Source organism: Sciurus vulgaris (genome assembly GCF_902686455.1).
Source record: "Sciurus vulgaris genome assembly, chromosome: 16".
Classification (NCBI taxonomy): domain Eukaryota; kingdom Metazoa; phylum Chordata; class Mammalia; order Rodentia; family Sciuridae; genus Sciurus; species Sciurus vulgaris.
In genome coordinates, this window is record NC_136477.1 from 15,478,763 (window position 1) to 15,489,737 (window position 10,975).

The following is a 10,975-nucleotide window of genomic DNA, read 5'->3' on the forward strand; positions in this document are numbered from 1 at the left end:
GTGCGGCTGCGTGAGGAGCCAGAAGGCTCCCGAAGTCCCGCCCGCCTCCTGGGTCCTGAGGTTCGCCCCGTGTGGCACCCCGCCCTGGGATCCCCCGAGATTCTTTTGGACGGTGACGCTGGGGCCACAGGGATAAAGCAAGGTCGCAGCTCCTCGCCCCGCCCACTCCCTTGCTGAGCTTGCCGTGGGGGTGAGGGCGGCCGGGCTCTCTCCCCAGCCCCACCCCGCTACTGCGCGAGTGTTTGTCCCAGGCGGTCTTCTGGGGGCGGTGACTGAAGCGCGGGACCCGGGAAAGGGCTGAGGGCGAACGGAGAGTTGGGGTGGGGAGGATCTCGCACCCCGAAGGCGGCTGAAGGACGTTCCGAGTGAGTAGGGCCTGGCGGGGAGGGTCCTCATCCCGGAGTCCTGCGCCCAGGGTCACTGTGCACTTGTCCACGCAGGTCGTAGGGTGACAGTTGCGAGCGAGGGACACCGAGCGTCGTCTCCATGCTTCTGCGGTACTGTGAGTGCGCATGCTGGTGTTCACCCCGGGTCTGCACGCGCAGGGCTCTGCGGTGGTGCGTCCATCTCCGTCGGCGGGATCTAGACTTTTGTGTAAGAGCTCGGGTCTGAACACAGCTCGTGGGCGCACGTCTGGTTTAAGTAACGGAGCCTACAGCACCTGCGCATGTGCGAAGTGGGGAGTTGGCGGCAGGTATGTGCAGGAGTGTGGACCACTGTGAGATTTCTGGCACCGCGTCCCAGTCTGTAGAGACAGGAGGCTGCCCACCCCAGGAGAGCTTTCCAGCGGAACCTCCATCACTGTTCTCAGACACACCTGGTTGAGGCTCAGCTGCTGCCCTGGGCAGGAGAAGGAAGGCTGAGCCCAGTTAGCGCTGTGGCTATCCCCTCCCGTAGCCCTGGACAGGCCGGCAGCACCTTGAGACCCTTCTTCCTTGCTGTGGACAGGCTGAGCAGTGAACACAGAGGAGAGGCAGAAAAAAGAAGGGGAGGGCTGAGGGAGGCCCATTTTGCTTTTTAAAAACTTGATGTAAATTTCACACAACATAGAATTCGCCATTTCAAAGTGCATAATTCAGTGGCATCTAGAACATTCACGATGTGCGATCATCACTCTAGTTCTAAAATATTTCCATCACCCCAGAAGGAACTAGTAGCACTCGCTCCTCCTTCCCTGTGCCCCAGGCCCTGGTGATGTGGAATCTTTCTGTCTCTATGAACTTGACTGTTGTGGGCATTTCATATTAAGAATCAGAACCCCTTTTGTCTGGATTCTTTCACTTGGTATCATGTTTTCGGGGTTCATCTTGTTGCAGTATGTATTTCATTTTAAAAATTCAGGTGAAATTCACTTAGCATAAATTTAACCATTAAGCATTTAAAATATAAAATTCAGCTGAATAGGGTGGCCCACACCTGTGATCCCAGTGGCTCAGGAGGCTGAGGCAGGAGAATGGAGGCCAGCCTGGGCAACTTTGCAAGGCTCTGCCTCAAAGTAAAAAAAAAAAAAGAATGGGTGGGTGGGGCTGGCTCCGGATGTAGCTCAGTGGCCCTGGGTCCAATCCCCAGGACACACACACACATACACACACACACACACACTCACACACACACACACACACACACACACACACACACAAACAAAGTGTACAATTCTTTGGCAGTTAGTACAGTCACAGGGTTGTGCAACCACTACCTCTCTTTAGTTCCAAGACACTTTCACAACTCAAAGGAAAACCTCATACCCACCATTGGTCATTCCCCATTCCACCCTGCCCCCATTCCCTGCCAATGGAGACTCTGCTTTCTTTCCCTGTGGATTTACCTATTCTGGACATTTCAGACAAATAGAATCACATACTGCATAGACTTTTGTGTCTGGCTTTTTTCCCTGGGCATCCTGTGTTCAAGGATTCAACTTGTAGCACAGACCAGTGCTCCACCCCTCTGTAGTGCTGCATGATATTCCATTGTATGGATGGACTGCTTTTTGTCTATCTAGTCATGTGTTGATTCATTCTGCATTTTAAGATAAATTTTGCATTTTGCATCAAGTCTGTTTGCAGCCTGGAGAGGAAGAAAGGAGAGGAGCCATAGCAGAGAGGAGGGATCCTGATAGAGTGGGTGCAGGGATGGGGAACTGCCCTCAGTGAGAACTGAGGCAGATGTGACCTGTTGCTGCTCAGGGAAGGAGATGAGAGTGTCAATGGACAGGGTCCAAGGAGTCCACCCAGCCTGGAGGAGCGGGCAATAGGACTTCAATTCAGCCTGGGCTTGTTCTTGGCTTCCTTAGCTGAAAGGAATTCCAGGATACATCAAAAGCAAGGTACAAGCAAAGATTTATTATTTAAAGACAGAAAGGTGTACATACCCCAAAGGTAGAGTGTGGGTGCCCCTTTCTTTTCAGAGAAGAGAAGATGAGTGATGCAGAAGGTTGAGTTCTCTGATTATATGCATGATATTCTGGGAAGAAGCATGCAGGTTTTCAGGCAAGCTTCTTGGAAAATCAAATCCCATGTCAATCATTTGGTATTCGGGGTTCAGAATGTTTCTATCCATAAATCAATTGTGGGCACATTGTGTAAGTCTTTGAATCTGTCAACATTTAAATTGACTATGTTTTTATTCTCCATGATCTGTTACAAGTATACGCTGGAGGTTTTGTTCATCTAACTAAAGGGACAAGCGTGGCTGGCCTTGCTCATTGATGGGAGTCTCCATCTCCTAAGGTTTCTTTTTTCTGTCTTCCTGAGAGTCCACCTATCTTAAGAGAACCTGTGACTGAGTCTTGGTTGGTTTCTGCACTGAGCTGGAGGCTGAGGATGATGGGAAGTTCAGGGTAGGGGTTAAAGAGAAGGGAGGAGATTCAGAGAATAGCATTGGCAAGTGCCTGGAGATAGAGCACTCAGGTGGGACCAGACAACATGACTTCATGGTGATGCCACCCTTTGGGGCAACTCATCGTCAAATAATGACGATGACAGCTGAGTGCTTAATGTGCATCACTTCATTTAAGCACCTCATAATAGCTCTGAGATAATGATTATTAGTTCATTTTCCAGGTGAGCAACAAGTCTCAGAGAGGGGAAACAATCTGTCCCAAGTCTTACAGCTAGTACGCAGTGGCGTTGAGAATTAAACAGAGCCTACATCCTTTCCGTATCACAGAGAATAGATGACTTCCAACTAAAGGTGGCAATTAGGGAGTAACTTTTTCTTAATCCTTGCAGGATTTATAATCATAATGATGGGGGGAAGGGTAGAGAAACTGGAGCAAAGAAAAGCATGTTAGAGATAGGAGTATATGAGGCTTACAATAGTAATAATAGTCCAATAATTATATTAGTAGTAGTAGTTCTTATTTATTGAATTCTTACTAGAACCTGTGCAGAGCACTTAAGATGTAAGATCTTACTTAAACCTCAACACATTACTACTATTATTATTATTATTATTTGGGTACTGGGGATTGAACTCAGGGGCACTCCATCACCAAGCCACATCCCCAGCCCTATTTTGTATTTTATTTAGAGACAGTGTCTCACTGAGTTGCTTAGCATCTCGATTTTGCTGAGGCTGGCTTTGAACTCTCAATCCTCCAGCCTCAGCCTCCTGAGCTGCTGGGATTACAGGCATATACCACTGTGCCCAGCTAACACATTATTATTAACACCCTTTTAAAGATGACTAACTGTGGCTTAGACAGGTGAATCATGCTCTACAGGAAGTCTCCCCAGGTAGGACTCATTAGAGACATTGTACTCCTATCCATGAGTTTTCTTCCCTCTCTCCTCCACCAGGTGCAACCACAATGGCGTGGCTAAACTACTCCTCGGTGTCTGAATTTATCCTCATTGGCTTCTCCACCTTCCCACAGCAGCTTCTGCCTGTCTTCTTCCTGCTCTTCCTGCTGATGTACCTGTTCACGCTGCTGGGAAACCTGCTCATCATGGCCACCATCTGGAGCGAGCACAGCCTCCACACACCCATGTACCTCTTCCTGTGTGCCCTCTCCATCTCCGAGATCCTCTACACCTTGGCCATCATCCCCCGCATGCTGGCTGACCTGCTCTCCACCCACCGCTCCATTGCCTTCCTGGCCTGTGCCAGTCAGATGTTCTTCTCCTTCACATTTGGCTTCACCCACTCCTTCCTGCTCACTGTCATGGGCTACGACCGCTACGTGGCCATCTGCCACCCACTGCGCTACAATGTACTCATGAGCCCCCGTGGCTGTGCTTTTCTGGTGGCCTGGTCCTGGGCTGGTGGCTTGGCAGTGGCACTGGTGGTGACAACGTCTATTTTCCACCTCACGTTCTGTGGACCCAATGAGATCCAGCATTTCTTATGTCACGTGCCACCCCTGTTGAAGTTGGCCTGTGGAGGTAATGTACCAATTGTTGCCCTTGGCGTGGGCCTGGTGTGTATCACAGCCCTGCTGGGCTGCTTCCTCCTCATCCTCCTCTCCTATGCCTTCATCGTGGCTGCCATCTTGAAGATACCATCTGCTGAGGGTCGGCACAAGGCCTTCTCCACCTGTGCGTCTCACCTTATTGTGGTCATTGTGCACTATGGCTTTGCCTCTGTCATCTACCTCAAGCCCAAGGGTCCCCACTCTCAGGAAGGCGATACCCTCATGGCTACCACCTACACCGTCCTCACACCTTTCCTCAGCCCCATCATCTTTAGCCTTCGGAACAAGGAGCTGAAGAATGCCATGAAGAAGACCTTCCTCAGGAAATTTTATTCCTCAAGCACCTGAGTAGCCAGTGTAGAACGCAGTACAAAGAGGACCATGCCCTTATCTGTATAATGGAGTAAATAACATGTACCTTGTAAGACCGGTGTGGAGAGTTGTGTGTATCACCTAGGAGGGGCTCAATAAATGTTTAAAACTTTTCTTCATCTTTATGAGTCCTTAGTTTTGTTTCTATTGAGATGTAACAGATTTATCAGAATATAATTCACATTCCAACAATTTATCCATTGAAGTGCACATTTCAGTGGTTTTAGTACATTTGGAATTAGGCAATCCACACCACAAAGAATTTTAGAAAAATTTTATTACCCAAAGAAATAAACTCATACCATTAGCTGTCACTCTCTGTTTCTCCTAACCTCTTTGCCCTGAGTCCTAGGCAGCCGTGAATCTACTTTCTGTACCAGTTTGTTCATCCCAGACATTTCCTATGAATTGACTCATAAATGGCATCACAGTTTTTTTGACTGGATATTTTACAGAGTGTAATATTTCCAAGGTTCTCCCATGTTGTAGTATGTATCAGTTCTTCATTCCTTTTAATCAAATAATATTCCATTGTATGGATACAATACATTCTATTTATCCATTCACCATTCATGGATATTTTAGCATTTCTAATTTTTGCTGTTTTTAATAATGCTGCTATACATGATTATGTATAAGTTTTTGTTGGAATATATGTTTTCATTTCTCTTGAATATATACCTAGGGGTGGAATTACTGGGCCAAATGCCATCTCTATGTTTAACTTAGAAACTGCTAGACTATTTTCCAAAGTTGGCACCATTTTACATTACCAGTAGCAATGCCCTAGGATTCTCTAATTTCTTTACGACCATACCTTTCTCTTCAATCAGCCTTCTTAGTGGGTGTGAAGCTCTATCTCACTTTGGTTTTGATTTGGATTTCCCTAATGAATAAGGATGTTGTGCATCTTACCTTGTGCTTTTTGACCATTTCTATGTCTTCTTAGGGAAATATTTATTTTTCTACTTAACCGTTTTTAATTGGATTGTTTGTCTTTCTGTGGAGTTGTAAGAATACTTATATTTTCTAGTTACAAGTCTGTTATCAGATATGTGATTTTCAAATATTTTCTCACATTCTGTGGGTTTTCACTTTGTTTTGGGTGTTTTTTGCAGCCTGAAAGATTTTGATTTTGATGACATCAATTTATGTATTGTTTTCTTTGGTTACTTGTACTTTTGATGCCATGTATAAGAAACCATTGCTTAATCTAAGGTTATGAACACTTAATGTTGTCTGATACTATTATTATAGTTTTAGCTCTTACACAGAAGCCTTTGATCCATTTTCAGGTAGTTTTTATACCGTGTGTGAGGTAGGGGGCTAATCTTAGTTTTAGCAGGCTCAGGATTGTTTCAATCTCCTTGAAACTGACCATGTCTGAGAACAGTCATCTGTGATCCATGCCTATGATTATATAATTTTTAAAGAATGTGGAAATCATCACACACATACACTGGGAGTATATATTATTCATATTGAATTAGTAAACAAAACTTTATTGCTGGATAGTCAATGGTGTCCCTGCTGCTGTTTGGCAATAGTAAAAAAAAAAAAATCCACTGTGTGAATACATATTGTATATTGAGCAGTATACTATGTCTGGCATTTTTCATAAATCATCTCTTTATCGCTAAAGACCTGTGAAGGAAAAGAAAGATAATTGTGCCAACAGAAATGTCTTGGCATTTATAATTGCTCACTGGCTTTGAAAGACATTGAGTCTCAAGAAAGACTTGTTTCTGATTTGAGCATTGGCTATGAGAAGTGGGTGTTAGAGGAGAGATAATTTCTTTCTTAAAACTTTTAAATTGACATTGTTTTGTATATGATTCTGAACTGAATGTACATCAAAATCCTGTGGAAATTTAAATTTATGTTCAGACACAAACGTAGATTAGACATGGTCAAATCATGGTAATAAGCACTTTCTCTTCAGATGCTATCATTTCTATTTGCTGGAAGTCTTTAAATTCTTCTACTCTAGTTATATTGAAATATATAAGAAGTTATTGTAGACTTTAGTTATCCTGTTATGCTGTAGAACTTTGGAACTAATTGCTCCTATGAATCTGTAGTTTGGTAACTGATCAAAACTTTTTTCAGTTGTTTTGAGTTCCTTAGGTTTTTCTGGATATTAATCCCTTTATGGATGGACAATTTTCAAATTTCCTTCCTTTCTGAAGATTTTCTTTATGCTGTTGATTATTTCTTTGATGTGCAGAAGCTTTTTAAATAGTGCCATTTACCCCCTTGTTTTTATTGTCTTTTGAGATCTTTTTAACTCTTTGCCCACGCCAATGTCCAGAAGCAGTCCCCTATGTTTTCTTTTAGAGTTTCATAGTTTCTGATCTTACGTTAAGTCTCTAATCCATGTGTTGACTTTTGTATATTGTGAGCAGTTTAGTTTAATTATCATGCTTATGGAAACCCAATTTCCCTAGCACCATTTTATTGAAGAGACTGTCTTTTTCCCCAAAGTATATGTTTGGCACCTTTGCGAAAATCAGTTGGCTGTAAATATGTGGATTTATTCCTGGGTTATCCATGCATCTGTATTTTTATGTCAGTAACATGCTTTTTTGGTTTCCATAGCTTTGTAGTATATTTTGAAGTCTGGTATTGTAATGCTTCCGCTTTTCTTGTGTTCAGGATTATTTTGGTTATTTGGGGATTTTTTGTTTGTTTGTTTCTGTATGGATTTTAGGAATGTTTTTCTATTTCTCTGAAGAATGTCATTGATACTTTGATAGGAAATGCATTGAGTCTGTATATTATTTTGGATAGTAAGGACAATTTAACAATATTAATTCTTCCAGTCCACGAACATGGAATATTTTTCTTTTTTGTGCATGTGTCCTCTTTAATTCCTTTCACCAGTGTTCGATAGTTTTCATTACAAAGATTTTTTACATGCTTGACTATTTCTAGGTACTTTTTCATTAGCTTTTGCAAATAAAAATTTTTAAATTTATTTTCAGATAATTTACTATTGGCATAGAAAAAGGCTAAAGATTTTTGCATATTCATTTTGTATCCTGCAACTTTCCTGAATTTGTTGATCAGTTCTGACTTTTTGGGGGGAGTGTTTAGGTTTTTCTATACATGACATCATGTTGTCTGCAATTAGGGACAATTTGATTACCTCTTTTTCAATTTGGGTGACTTTATTCCTTTTGTATAATTGCATAGGACTTTTAGTTCTATGTTGAATAAAAGTGGTAAAAGTGGGCACCCTTGGTTAGAGAGTTTTCAACTTCTTCCTGTTCATTATGATGTTTGAGACCTGATTTAAAGATGGATTTCTCCTGAGAGATTCGTTTGTGCTTTAACCACTCTCCTGAAGGGCAGTATGAATTTGAGATAAATTACTTTAAGATTTTGGGGTGCTCAAGAAAGCATTATTTCCATCTGAAAACCTGCATTTGTAGTCCCAAATTCTTTCTGAAGATATTCCTCCCTCAACTCAGTGCAGAAGCTTGATCATCATTTTTCCTTGAATTCCCCTTGTAGTGGAATTCCTTGTTCCTAGTGTACCCTGACATTTTTGATTCCTTGCTTTATGGGGAGGAAGATCTCCATTTACACTTTCCAATCTGTCTGTATCTGTGTTTGTTTGTTTCCTGTACTCTCCAGATCTTGGAAACTGAAAAGTAGGCTCATTTGCATCAGTTCATACATTCCTGGTTAAAGCTGAGTGGAAGTTCTCTATTGAAATCTTGAGCTCCTGTCCATCAAGACTCTGGCCTGAGAACGTTTTATTTCCTCCCCAAGTCATCAATATTTACAAGAATATGATTTTTATGTTTTCCTATTCTTTATAGCTTTTCATGGTGGGAGGCATGACCCAGGGATCTAATGCACCAAAGAGCTAGAAAAAACAGTCACATTGAGTTTTTCAGGTGCAATTTCACTGTTTTTTTGAGACCAGCTGCATTTGTGGATAGAGTACATGGTGAAGTAAGTGAATCTCAGGGGTATAGAACTCTTAAAAGACTATTATAGGTGATAGTATGATATAATTTGGATCCTGAATTTCCCCCAAAGGTTCATGTATTAATGACTTGGTCCCTAGACAATGGCACTATTGGGAAGTGTGGAACTGTTAGGAGGTGAGGCATAGTGGAAGAAAGTTAAGTCATTGTGGGGGAATGCCCGTTAGTGCGATTTTGAGACTCCAGCTTCTTTCTTTCTTTCTTTTGCTATCTGATCATCATGCAATGAACAGGCCTCCTCCACCATGCTCTTCTGCTGTGATGTACGGTGCCACCATAGTACCAAAGTAAGAGAGCCAACAGCCCATGAACCAAAACCTCTGAAACTATGAGTCAAAATAAACCTTTCCTCCTTATAAACTGTTCATCTCAGTTATTTGGTCATAGTCCAGGAAAGCTGACTAACATGGTTCTTGGTCAGTAGGAAAGATCAATCCATATTCAGGATGAATTTAAATTTCAAGCCCCTTCTGCAGTAGTAGGCATTCAATACAATCAACCTTACTCCACGTTGGTGTATTCCAGGGTCAGCATTGTTCTCTACAATTAATTGGTAAAGCAATCAGCAATGACAGCATCCAGACCAGCCTTAGTGAGGGATCACCTTCTTGTGCTCCATTCCTGATGTCATCCCTGTGTGGCTCAGGAGGGCAAAGACAAAAAGACACTCTCTTCCTTTAAACAAAATCAGCAGATACAGTCCATTACTACATATTCTCAAGACAGACCATAACTTGTCTTCATGGGAAAGAACTTGATAGCATGCATTGTTTTACATTATTTCATCTTCAGTTTACCTAGCAGTTAGGGTGGCTATCTGTTTTGGTTAGTTGCCTTTTATGAAAGGAGAAAAACACTGAATCTTCACAACAACCAATAGTTATAGTTAAGACAAAGAAAGCACTTACAAGTCATCTGCTGGATAGATAGCTACTACCTATGAATCAGTATAGGTACATATATCTGTAAATCTAGCCTTTCAGTCAAACACAATGGATCACCAGTTGAAGTAATGCTCACTATGAAGGCTTCTTCTCTTCCTTGATGCCCTGCAGGGTCACCACTCCATAAAGATGTCACTTGGTAGCTTCTCCTAGCCAATGGTCACTCATGTAGAATCATCTGTAAACTCAGACCCAACATTTTCTACAGTCCTTATTCAATTAATCCCAGGTTTAAGGACTTAGTCCCACAAATGGGCACTATTGAGAAATGTGTCAGAATTGGGTGCTCAGAGTACCTGCACTTCTGTCCAACTTGGCTACAAAGTCAGATTCTCACAACCTCTTTCTCATTTTGTGCTTGATAATTTGCTAGAAAGACTCACAGGACCAAGGAAACACTTTCCTTACTATCATCAATGCATAATAAAAGTTAAAACCCAGGAATAGCTAAAAGGGAGAGGTGTGTAAAGCAAGGTATGGGGGAAGAGGATATGTGGAACTTCCAAGTCCTATTTGAGGGTGTCAACCTTCCAGCATCTCTCCGTGTTCACCAACACAGAAGTTCTCCACAACGTATCATTTAGGGGTTTTTATGCAAGTTTCATTCTATAGGCATGCTTGATTAAATCATTTATCACTGAGGATTAGCTCCATCCCTAGAGATCTAGAGAGTGGGCTCCAAGTTCCAACCCTCTTCGTCAATTAAAAATGAAGTTAAACAATTAAGAAGTTCCACTCCATGCTGTGGTCTTTTCTGGTGAACTGATTAGCCTCCATCCTTGAGCTATCTAGGAGTTTCCAGGTAGGACTCATGAGCATACAAAACCAGTCTTATTTCTCCAGAGATGACGAATGTCTTAGAAACTCTTTTGTCAGGGACCTGCAATGAAGATACAATATAGTAGTCCTCTTTAAATGCACTTTTGCTTTCCAAGATTTTGGTTATTCTTGGTCAAACAAGGATCAAAAATATTAAGTGGAAAATATTGCAGGATCACTAGAGGCAGATGATTCTCTCTCCTTCTGCCCCTCCCCAAACTACCTTCTCTTTCACAGTGCTGGGTATGGTGCTAGGGCTTTGCCATGCTAGGCAAGCACTCTAAGCTACATATCTAGCCTGAACTTTTCTATCTTGATCACTTTGAATTAGCTCAGACAGTGAATGAATAGCAGCTTAAATTAACTTAGCTCACAATGCCTGTGTGATTCACCTCACTTCATCTCACCACATATGCATTGTTCCATCT

At 42.3% G+C, this 10,975-nt stretch overlaps 1 protein-coding gene across 1 annotated transcript; it reads left to right on the top strand.

Annotated features, from left to right (window-relative positions):
* Nucleotides 1–3,811: 3,811 nt before the first annotated feature.
* On the top strand, nucleotides 3,812–4,762 carry OR10H2 (olfactory receptor family 10 subfamily H member 2; the record flags this gene model as incomplete). The annotated part of the gene is made up of 1 exon (XM_079114095.1): nucleotides 3,812–4,762. One exon carries the CDS (start codon nucleotides 3,812–3,814, stop codon nucleotides 4,760–4,762), a length of 951 nt encoding a protein of 316 aa, XP_078970221.1.
* Nucleotides 4,763–10,975: the final 6,213 nt, after the last annotated feature.